This window comes from Stenella coeruleoalba, assembly GCF_951394435.1.
Source record: "Stenella coeruleoalba genome assembly, chromosome: 1".
NCBI classification, from domain to species: domain Eukaryota; kingdom Metazoa; phylum Chordata; class Mammalia; order Artiodactyla; family Delphinidae; genus Stenella; species Stenella coeruleoalba.
The window spans coordinates 55,402,079-55,414,804 of NC_137169.1; the positions used below are offsets into that span (position 1 = coordinate 55,402,079).

At 35.5% G+C, this 12,726-nt stretch overlaps 1 protein-coding gene across 1 annotated transcript in view; it reads left to right on the forward strand.

Moving 5' to 3' along the window:
• RAVER2 (ribonucleoprotein, PTB binding 2) overlaps nt 1–12,726 on the forward strand; it is a 104,175-nt gene that overhangs the window by 64,661 nt on the left and 26,788 nt on the right. The window contains exons 10-11 of the mRNA XM_079939200.1: nt 4,326–4,437; nt 6,184–6,320. Of these exons, the coding sequence (XP_079795326.1) occupies nt 4,326–4,437; nt 6,184–6,320 (249 nt within the window). The remainder of the gene's footprint in view (nt 1–4,325; nt 4,438–6,183; nt 6,321–12,726) is intronic.

Consider the following 12,726-nt stretch of genomic DNA (forward strand, 5'->3'; position numbering starts at 1 on the left):
AATATTGTAGTCTTTTTGGTAGTATTATAACTGGGATTGTTTTCTTAATTTCTTTTTTAATAGTTCATTGTTAGTATATAGAAATGCAACAGATGCAAACAGAGATGGTTTAATTTCTTCCTTTTTGATTTAGATGCCTTTTATTTCTTTTTTCTTGCCAAATTGCTCTGGCTAGGACTTCCAATACTATGTTTAATAAAAGTGGTGAGAGTGGGCATCCTTGTCCTTTTCCTGATCTTAGAGGAAAAGCTATGATGTTAGCTGTGGGCATGTCCTTTATATGTGGCTTTTATTATGTTGAGGTATATAGATTTCCTCTATGCCCAGTTTGTTGAGAGTTTTGATCATGAAATGATGTTGAATTTTGTCCAAGGTGTTTTTTGCATCTATTGAGACAGTCATATGGTTTTATCCTTTATTCTGTTAATGTGGTGTATCACATTTATTGATTGGCCTGTGTTGAACCATCCTTGCATCCCAGGGATAAATCCCACCTGATCACAGAGTACAATCCTTTTAATGTGTTGTCAAGTTCAGGTTGCCAGTATTTCATTTAGGGTTGCTAGTATTCTGTTAAGGATTTTTTTTTTTTTTGTAGTACGCAGGCCTCTCACTGTTGTGGCCTCTCCCGTTGCGGAGCACAGGCTCCGGACGCGCAGGCTCAGTGGCCATGGCTCACGGGCCTAGCCGCTCCACGGCATGTGGGATCTTCCCGGACTGGGGCACGAACCCGTGTCCCCTGCATTGGCAGGCGGACTCTCATCCACTGCGCCACCAGGGAAGCCCTGCTCTAATCTTTATTATTTCCTTTCTTCTGCTAATTTTGGGCTTGGTTTGTTCTTCTTTTGCTAGTAACTTGAGGTGTAAAGTTAGATTGTTTCTTTGAGATCTTTCTTTTTTCTTCATGTAGACATTTATTGCTATAAACTTCCCTTTTAAGATGCTTTTTCTGCAGCCCATAAGTTTTTGTATGTTGTGTTTCCATTTTCATTTGTCTCAAGATACTTTCTGATGTCTCTTTTGATTTCTTCTTTGACTTCTTTGTTATTCAAGAGTGTGTTATTTAATTTCTACATATCTGTGAATTTTCCAATTTTCCTCTTAGTATTGATTCCTGGTTTCATACCATTATAGTCAGAACAATCCTTGATATGATTTCAGTACTCTTAAATTTGTTAAGACTTGTTTTGTGGCCCTACATATGATCTTCTTTTTTTCTTTGCTTCTGTTTTTGATGTCACTCCAAGAAATGATCACCAAATCCAGTGTTATGAATCTTTTCACCTAAGCTTTTCTTTTAAGACTTTTATAGTTTTAGCTCTTACAACTAAGACTTCGATACATTTTGAGTTCATTTTTGTATGTGGTGTTAGGTAAGGATCCACTTCATTCTTTTATGTGGATATCCAGAATTCCCATCATTTTTTGTTGACAAGACTGCCTATCCCCATTGTGTAGTTTTGACACTTATTGAAAATTATTTAACTATATATGCAGTAGTTTGTTTCTGGGCTCTCTATCCTATTCTGTTGGTCTTTATGTTTGTCTTTATGCCAGTACCATACTGTTGAGACTACTGTAGCTGTGTAGTAAGCTTGAAAATTAGAAAGTATGAGCCTTCCATTATTGTTCATCTTTTTCAATATTGTTTTGATTGTTTGGGGTTCCTTGATATTTCACATCAATTTTAGGATGGAGTTTTCTATTTCTGCCCAAAAAAGTTAGAATTTTGATAGAGATTATATTGAATTTGTAGATCACTTTGGTTAGTATTGACATTTAAACAATATTAAATCTTCCAATACATGAACATGGGATGTCTTTTCATTTATTTATGTCTTTAGTTTCTTTCAGCAATGTTTTGTAGGTTTAAGGGTACAAGTATTTCTCCTCCTTGGTTCAGTTAATTCCTAATTACTTTATTCTTTTTGATGCTATTGTAAGTGGAAATTTAAAAAAATTTTCCTTTTGGATTGTTCATTATTCGTGTATAGAAACACAACTGATTTTTGCATGTTGATTTTATGTCCTGCGACTTTGCTAAATTCTTTTATTAGTTGTAACGTTTTGTGCGTGTGTGTGTATGTAAACTTTAGGATTTTCATGTCACCTGCAAAGAGAACTAATTTTACTTCCTCCTTTTCAGTTTGAAAGCTTTTTAGTTTTCTTTTTCCTGCCTAATTGCTCTGGCTAGAACTTCCAATACTATATCGAACAGACATTGTGAAAGCAGGTATATTTGCTTTTTCTTGATCTTAGAACAAGATCACCATTGAGTATAATGTTGGCTTTTTGTTATGTTAGGGTAGTTTCCTTCTATTAGTTGTTTGTTGAAAGTGTTTAATTTTAATCATGAAAGTGTGTTGAATTTTGTCAAATGCTTTTTTTTGCATTAATTGAGATGATCATGCATTTCTTCCTTCAATCTGTTAGTGGGGTATATTACATTGAATGATTTTTGTATGTTGAATCATTCTTGCATTCTAGGAAGAAATCCCACTTGGTTATGGTGTATAATCCTTTTAATAATGTGCCAAATTTGGTTTGCTAGTATTTTGTTGATGATTTTTGCATCAATATTCATAAGGGATATTGTTTTGTAGTTTTCTTGTAGTGTCTTTCTGGCTTTGGTACCAGTGTAATACTGGTCTCATAGAATGAGTTAGGAGGTGTTCTCTCTTCAATTTTGTGGAAGAGTTTGAGAAGGGTTGATGTTAATTCCTTGTAGAACTTGGTAGAATTCTCCAGTGAAGCCATTTGGTCCATGACTTTTCTTTGTTGAGAGACTCTGTATTTATTTATTTATTTAATTTTTGAGTTTTTAAAGTGATTCTCATGCATAGCTAGAGCTGAGAATCCCTGCTATGGATATAATCTGATTACTTTAGCAGTTTGAGTACTTTAGAAACAAAATCAGAAACTTCTTTGCTGGCTACCTTTCCTTTACTCAATCACTGGATTTCCTCTAGAGTTCTGTCCCTTCTCATGCTATATGCTTTCCTTTGGCATATATCTTATGGTTTTAGCTCCCATTTGTAACCTTATGGTTCCATCTTAGACTTCTCTTGAACTATCTTATCTACTAGACTGAATTTCTTAAGGATAGTGCCCCTGTCTTACCCATTTTAGTATTACCAATGCTTACCACAATGCCTAGAGCATAGTAAGTATTCAGTATACACATATGAATGAATGAATACCTCTTCATCTGTGATTTACATATCACAAGCAAATGTGGACTTTTGGGGTGGCTTATGAAGATGTACGAAACAGCTTCCTCTGTCTAAATACAATAATATTGGCCAGATAAGGAACAAATGTAAGGCGCTTTGGCTCTCAAATATAGAAAGAAGCTCTTGAGATTATGCTTTCTTCATTCTGTTCAGGGAACAAAATAAAAATTAATTTGAAAGAAAACATAGCTACTAGCATTAACCAACCTGAATTGCGTCTTATTTTAAAAACTTTACCATCCTAGAGTGAAAAGTAAAAATTCTGACAGAATAATATGAAATATACTGAAGAATCAGCCCATGATTTTGTCTCATTTTTCTGTTAAAGAAATACTAGAGCCCTTACACCTAGTTATATAAAAATATACTGATATCAGGACTTCCCTGGTAGATTCGTAAGGAATCCGCCTGCCAGTGCAGGAGACATGGGTTCGAGCCCTGCTCCGGGAAGATCCCACATGCCACAACTAGAGAAAGCCTGCGTGCAGCAACGAAGACCCAATGCAGCAATAAATAAATAAATAAATAAGTTTATTTTAAGTATATATATACTGATATCATATATTTTCAATAAATATGAATTTCTAGGGTTATCATCTAAATGTTGAATTGGATTTTATTAAATCCATTTATTTTATTTGGTATTATTTTTAATACCAGAGATAAATAAACTTTGCCTTTGTCATATGGCTGTGGCCAAATATTAAGTAAATATTTTAATAAGTAAACGTTGATGATAGTGTTTCTGAAAATAAGGTATGGGATTTGTTTCTTCTCGTGAACATGAATTCTCTCCTGGTTCAAATGAGAAGGTTGTACAAGATGGCCTTTAGTTCTCTTTCAGATCTAAAGTTCTGTGGTTCTAGAAAAGCTTTTTAAAACTAATTGGAAAAATAGTAGCAGGTGAAATGTGATCATTTTAATCAGTATCCAGAAATATTTCACAAATTTATAGCTTCAAACGTTAGGTTTCACAAATTTTTATCATACTAGACCAGATTTATTGAAGAACAAGTATTTCACTACTCTTCCTGCATTTTTATTTTCTTGTACCTCTTATTAAGCACCCACTCTCTTGTTTTTGATAAATAGGCTGCCTCTAAGAATCAGACTTCACTCTTGGGAGAACCACCGAAAGAAATTCGGCTCAGTAAAAATCCATACTTGAACTTAGCAAGTGTGTTGCCCAGTGTGTGCTTATCATGTAAGTAAGAGCTCAGTATTAGTATTTTGGAGTTTTAAAAATTATTGTTTTTTAATTTATTTAATTTATTTATTTTTGGCTGCATCGGGTCTTCCGTTGCTGCGCGGGGGGCTTTCTCTAGTTGCGGCAAGCGGGGGCTACTCTTCGCTGTGGTGCGCGGGCTTCTCATTGCGGTGGCTTCTCTTGTTGCGGAGCACGGGCTCCAGGCGCGTGGGCTTCCATAGTTGTAGGTAGCTCGCTGGCTCAATAGTTGTGGCTCGTGGGCTCTAGAGTCAGTAGTTGTGGCGCACGGGCTTAGTTGCTCTGCAGCATGTGGGATCTTTCCGGACCAGGGCTTGAACCTGTGTCCCCTGCATTGGCAGGCGGATTCTTAACCACTGCACCACCAGGGAAGCCCAGTATTTTGGAGTTTTATTGAATACTTTTCATAATGAGTTTTACTTTAATTTTTAACTTAATGGAAGCAAATAATGCGTATTAACCAGTTAAACCCCGTGTTATGACCCTAGTCCATAGATTGAAAGAATAACTCAATTAAAGCTTTTAAAATGCATTCTATTTTATTTAAGGAAAACATCTTTTATAATATGTTATTAAGCATATAATCAATTTATTGAATTTTATGGAATCATGATTGAAAATAATTGGATTAAGGAATTATTTGACAATACTATAATTCTGTACAATATATATAGAATCATATTTCTAAAATATGAAGTTTAAACCTCTATGGAACCTAATATAGCCGGAGTATTTGCCAAATACCCCCCAATATGTTAGTTACTAATAATCGGCAGAAGTGGAATTCTCATTTACTCTTTTAGAGGCCCTCCTCAAGCCTTCAATTAGTAAATTAAAACTATTAATTCAAATATAGTTTTAAGAGAAAATCACAAATGTGGTGTGCTCTAGGCACTAAGATATTCACTATAACATTGGTTTTCAATAGTGAAACATTGGAAAGTGCCTTAATGGTCATCAATAGGGGAATGGTTAAATAGTTTGTCATAAAATGGAATATATAATTGAGGGAGTGCTATGTGTACTAATATGAAATGATCTCTAAAGCAAATGGTTAAGTGGAAGAAGCAAATGTGTGCATAGAATGATTCCATTTATGTTTATTTAAAGCTATGTATTCTTATATGCATGTATTTGAATGTGTAAATGCATAAAGTAAATCTGAGAAAATTAATTCTAAACTGTTACGTCTGGGAAAAAGAATAGAACTGAATGAAAAGAGGTGAAAGATAAATTTTGTTTTTAGTATACATTCTTTGTATTTTATGAAGTATCCTCTTGAACCAAAACATTAATTTGTAATTAATTAACTAATTTGTAATTAAACATTAAAAAAATTTTTAAAGCCAGAAAAAAATTTAATGTGCTTCTGGTATGCCTACTGTATTTTTATCTGATCTAAAAACTGATGGTTACACCTATTGCATTAATAAGAACGGTTAATTTACATTTCGTATGCCTTATTTCAGAGATTAGACATATACTTTTTAAATGTTTCCATCAAGATCATTTACCCATAGGTCAGGCTTCCATTTTCATTGTTTTAAACAAGTGAGACAATATCACATACTATGTATTTTTCCCTCAGGAGTAATAAATGTAGATATTTACTGGCAAACTAAAATTTGTGTTCTATTTGAGAATATGCTGAATTAACGGGTTTTGTACTCTGTAATTTATAATAAAACCAGCCAACTGAAATATATGTATTGATTTTGCCTTAAGCCCCTGCAAGTAAAATCACTCTACAGAAGACTGGAATTGCAAGCAACATTCTGGATGCAATCTCTCAGGGAAATGAATCGCAGCACACGTTGGAGAAGTGCATTGCTTACTCTCAACCTTTTGGTGATTATGCCCAGGTACATGAATCTCAGGTTTTGATGATATATAGAAAAATTGCTTCAACTATATACTGAGTTCACTGGATATGAAAATGTGATTCTTGTAATATCATAAGGAATTAAAATTGCACTGATCTATACAATACTTCTTGCTCGCCATTTGGAATTTTAGGACATGTTCAGAAGATTGCTAAGTATGATTTTGCCTAGATATTTACATTGCATTGTTTACACCAGTGGTGAGCAAATGACAGAGCAAATCCAGCCCACAACCTGTTTTGTAAATAAAGTTTTACTGGGATACAGCCACATCCATTTATTTGCATGTTGTCTATGGTGCGTTGTGCTACAACGGCAGAGTTGAGTAGTTACAACAGGTACTGTGTGGCCCACAGGATCAGATATTTACTCTCTGGCTCTTTACAGAAAAACTCTGCTGACCTCTGGTTTACACCAGTGTAGACTTGACTAAGAAGCCCAAGGAAATGCCTCTGTTCTTCCCCACCGCTTGTGTATGTAGAGACATGATCATAACTAGCACTATTATGCTAACTCTTAAAACAATCAGTCAATCAGTAACATTAAAAGTATTACATTCAGGGCTTCCCTGGTGGTGCAGTGGTTGAGAGTCCGCCTGCCGATGCAGGGGACACGGGTTCGTGCCCCGGTCCGGGAGGATCCCACCTGCCGTGAAGCGGCTGGGCCCATGAGCCATGGCCGCTGAGCCTGTGCGTCCGGAGCCTGTGCTCCGCAACAGGAGAGGCCACAACAGTGAGAGGCCCGCGTACCGCAAAAAAAAAAAAAAAAAAAAAAAAAAAAGTATTACATTCAAAAGACACACTTTGTCATTACTTAAATATGTCCATTTCGCTTTGGCCTTTTCTCCTTCAGCTTATTCTTAGTGGCTTAAGCTAAGAGTGTATATCATGTTAGTAGTATATGATTATGTAATCTTACAATTAACAATTGTAAGAGTCTTACAATTAACAATTCTGATTCTTTCTTATTTCTCAGAGCAGTCACCTTCTCTGCTCTTTCCTGTCTGGGGGAGCAATACCTCCACTTTGCTTTTCTTAGAGCAGCTGTGTTGGCTTCACCTGTCTCTAATAAACTTAGAAAAGAAAACCTATGCAAATTCACTTAGAACAATTGATGCCTGATTATGCTTTTATGATGGGATACTAGAAACACAGGTCAAATGGATTCTGTAGAAATGGTAAAGCTGGATATAATGAAGTCTCTTACCTACCTGTGGAAAAGATGGAGAAATATGAATTGGAAGATGATGCAATTAGATAGCAACATACCTGTATTTAAGGAACAGTAATCATGAATTGATGCAATTTGGAAGGCATTCTCTTCTGTGTTTCATAAAACTCCATCATTGTTCCCTTATTTGTTAACATTTTAAGTAATGACTTAGATGAGAACATTAATTATGTGCTGATTATATTTACAGGTGACAAAAGGCAAAGAAGTTATCAGAGATGTGTAAAATCATTTATGAATAATTTATAGTTGTGAAAATTAGAAACAACCTAAATTTCCAACAATCTATAAGACTGAATAAACAAATTATGTCATATTTTTATCAGGAAATATAATGCAGATATTAAAAATCATGTAAAACAATGTGTAAACACATGGTAAATTTTCATAATCTATTTTTAATCTCAAAAATTTATAAAATATAGTCATGTGCAATTCTAATTTTTTGGGTTTTTTTTACAAGGAACAAAATTTACTTTCATAAACAAGAGGAAGCACAATAAATTTTTAAAAATACTTAAATGTGTGATTTAAGCTTTAAAAGTTATTTTTATACTTTTTCATTTTTGAAATTTGTGTTGCTTTTCTCACTAGCAGTTTTGCTTGTTAGATTACTGTGTTTTATTATATACTTATATCCATAGAAAGACCTTTCCCATTTACTCATGGAGAAATTCTGTGATAAAGATGCCTTTGCATTGCCAGCCTTCCTCCTGCCTCTTCACTTGCTTAACCAGAGAAATTGTGGAGGTGTGCATCCTCCCTTGATTCAGTGTCTCCTTGGACACTCCCTGCTGTTTCCTCATGCTTGTTCATGTTGTTTTCTCTCCTTATGTTCTTTCATCCTTATAACCTAAACTTAATTAAATGTTACCAACTGAATAACTAGTAAAAGTTGGTCATGCTTTAGGAATTCCTTCTGTTTCCACTGTTAGAATGCAGGAAAAGGTCCAAGGAAAAGAAACCAAGGTTTGTTTTCAACATTTACTATATGCTTTATAATATAAACATTTGATCTTTTTAGCAGTCTTGTGATATCTAAATGACCACTTCCATAATACAAGTGGAAAAGCATAAGGGGTAAATAAACTTTCAAGTTTATGCAGTTAGTAAAGGATTTCTGTGATTCCAAAATCCACATTCTTTTCATTATACCATGGAGAAATTTCTTCAGGCATGAAAGTAGTGTCTTATAGAAACTGTTTGGTTGTTTGCTTTGTACTAGCAACTGTGCATGAGGATTAGGAGAGATGGCTATGTCAAAATATAGATGATATAATACTCTTTATTTCTAATAAAAGTATCACATTTAAAAATCCTAATTGGCGGGATTCCCTGGTGGCGCAGTGGTTGAGAGTCCGCCTGCCGATGCAGGGGACACGGGTTCGTGCCCTGGTCTGAGAGGATCCCGCATGCCGCGGAGCGGCTGGGTCCATGAGCCATGGCCGCTGAGCCCGCGCGTCCGGAGCCTGTGCTCCGCAATGGGAGAGGCCACAGCAGTGAGAGGCCCGCGTACGGCAAAAAAAATAATCCTAATTGGCATTCTAGTATTGGTGAAGCTACTTGTATCAGATTATCCCTCCTGCAGATAACGGTTATTAAAATTGTATCAAATATGAAACAAAAACATTTGAAGACCCTGAAGAATGACCAAAAGCAGGCAGAAACTGAAGGGGAGCCAGTCCTTAAAAGAGGGAAACTGCATTGGATGAGATTTATGTTTCTGTGGCTTTTTGCCTAACACAATCCCACCCCACTGCCAGCCTATGCAGAAAGATGCAGTCTTACCAGCTGATGGAGTCAGAGGACAGAGTTCAGGACTGTTAGCAAGGCTGGAAAATAAGGGGGAAATCTCAGAAAAATCTCTGTGTAAACTCAGCCCAAATACACTTGACTGACTTTTGAACTTTGTGTGAGGGGACTCCAGGGGACCTGGTGGCAAACAACAGATGGAAAGCTAAAGAACCATGAAGAGATTCAGTTCCTTTCCAGCACAGAGGAGGTAGTTTGGAGTTTGAGTTCATAAAAGTTGACTCCTTCTCAGCAAAGATCAACAGCCTTCAGAGGAAGGTTATACAATCCGTAGCATCTATGAATATCTCATCCACAATGTTCAGTAAACAAAAATAACTAGAAAGTTGAAAAAACAAGAAAATGTGACCCACAATTAAGGGGATAAGCAATTAATAGAAACTGACCCCAAGATGAACCAGATGTTGGTATTAGTAGACAAAGACTTAAAACAACTATTATAAACAACTATTATAAACAGGACTTAAAGGAAATAAAGTAAAAATGAACAGATGGGAAATTTCAGGAAGAAATACAAACTTAAAAAAGAAACTCTAGAACTAAAAAGTACAGTATCCACCAAAAAAAATACACTGGATGGACTTAGTAGAAGTTTGGAGAAAGCAGGAAAAAAGGTTCAATTAATGTAAAGACAAGTCAAAAGAAATAATTCAGTCTGAAGAACAGAGAGAAAGAGGTTGAAAACCAATAAACAGATCCTCAGGGACCTACGGGACAATATAAAGCAGTCTAAAATAAGTGTAATTGAGTCCCAGAAAGAGAGGAGAAAGATAATTGGGCATAAAATATTTGAAAAAATATGATAAAACATTCCCCATGTTGGCTTTAAAAACCTGACAGATTTAACAGAGTCAGAGAACTCCCCTGCAAAGCAGGATAAGTAAAAACAAAATATTATGTTGGCACACCAGTTAATATGCTGAAAACCAAAGTTATAAAGAAATTATCTTGAAAGCCATCAGATAAAAATAATGCCTCTCATCTCAAGCCAGTTTCTCAACTTTGGCACTGTTGACATTCTGGGCTGGATAATCTTGGTTTCAGTGGGGCTGTACTCTACATTGTAGGATGTTAGCAGCATCCTTGTCCTCCACCCATTAGGTTGCCCCTCACTGAGTATAATTGTGATTAAACAGCTGGTAACTATGTGGGTAAATTAAAAAGACTATATATTTTCTCTCTTCTTAATTTATTTATTAAAGTTAATTAAAAACAAAATTGTAACATTGCATGGTGCGGCTTGTAATGTGTGTAGATACAACACATTTGACAACAATAGTACAAAGGACAGTATGAGGTGAATGAAATTGTTTGTGGGGTAATTACATTTTACCTGAAGTAGAAAAATATTAACTCCTGAGTAGACTGTGATAAGTTATGGAATGTATATTGTAATCCATAGAGCAACCATTAAAAAATTCAGAAATTATAGCCAAAATGTCAACAGTTTAATGACAATGGAATTCTAAGAACATTTGATTAAACCAAAAAAAAAAATGTCAGGAAAGGAAAAACACTAATTAGGATGAATAGAAAGCAAATAGATAAGTAGTAAACCTTGATTGAATGATAATGATAGTTAAGTGAAAATTGACTACATCCTCCAGTTAAAACAAAGAGATTGTCAGAACAGGCAAGAATGTACACTTCTACCACTTCTATTCAACAACAGAAACTTGGAGGTTTTAGTCAATGAAACAAGGTTTAAAGAAAGGTATGAAATAGGAAAGTAGAAGTAAAAGTGTCTCTCTTTGCATATGACATGCCTGTTTACATGAAAAGTCCTTAAGAATCTAAAAAGCAACCACTAAATATAATAAGTAAACTTTGCAAGGTCACAAGATAGAAGGGCAATATACAAAAATGAATTGTATTTCTACGTACTAGCAGCAACAGTTGGAAAATAAAGTTGAAAAAAAATTTCCATTTGTAGTAGCACCAGACATGAAATACATAGTAATAAATTAAGAGAAGATTTGTAAAAACTCTACAATGATAACTATAAAACAATGCTGAGAGAAATTAAAGAAGATGCCTATGAATGGAGTGTTATACCATGCTCATGAATTGGAAGACTTAGTATTGGTATGATGTCAGTTCTTCTTCTCAAATTGATCTATAGATTCAGTGCAATCTCAACCAATTTCTCAGCAGCCTTTTTCTAAAATAGAAATTGAAAAGCTGATTTTTAAAATTTATATTGAAATGCAGCGGAATTACTCTACCCAAAACAATCTTTACATAGAAGAACAAAATTGGAGGACTTCTTCTACATGACTTCAAGATTTATTATAAAGTCATAGTAATCAAGACAGTGTGGTGTTGGCATAATGATAGGCAAATGGATCAGTAGAATAAAATAGACCCATACTTAAATGGTAAATTGATTTTGGACACAAATTTTAACAGTCCAATAGGTAAAAAATACAAATATTGTTGGAACACCTGATGATCCGTATTGGAAAACATGAACCCTGACTCTTGCCTCACACTCTAAATGTAATTTGCAATGTATCAGAGGCCTGCATGGAAAATCCAAGCCATAGATAACATCAACCAAAATGGCATAATAAGAACCTTCAAACAGTGTCTCCTCCATAAAGGCATCAATAATGCAGGCAGGAATGATCAGAATAAACTTTTACAGAACTCTGGATATTAGCTAAAGGCATGAAGCAACCAGGGGAGTATTTAGTCAAGAAAAATGTCTGAATATTGGTAAAAACAGCTAGCTTTATGGTCTTTTAGCCAATCCAATTCCTGTTTTCCTGTCTCTTTCCAACAGCCCACAATCATAGTAAAAAACCAGGGAGCTGGTATTCACCAGAGTGGGCAAGAAAGGGTTGGAGCTCCACAAAGCCTCTTTCCCAGAGAACTATTATTTGACCGCTCTGCTGGTTCCCAGGAAGGACCCCACTTGCAAGGCTATTTTCATTTGACCTGACTCAGAGCTTGCCCTCAGGGGAGTTTGTTGAAAACATTTAGAGGAAATTTTTAACTTTATGGCTGCCTGAGGTGCTAGATGATATTTGGGGCAAAAAAAAAATAGGCTAACCAAAAAGCGTTAAAGGAAACGTTGGGGTATTAGATATCCCCAGGGCCTTTGAAAATCTCTGACATGTCCTGGGAATCTTACAAGGCCATGCACACATGTAGGATTGTGCACGTGCTTGGGAAGAACCCAAGAAGGCCCTAAGCTGTCACTTGCAGAAGCGAAGGCTAAGGCAGAGTTGTCAGCTGCCTGGCTGAGTGGTGTTGAAGGCTTGGCCCAACACACACATGGCAAAGTCTCGGAGACTTATTGGTTCCAGGTGTTAAGTGAATCATTAGGTGACCACTGAGG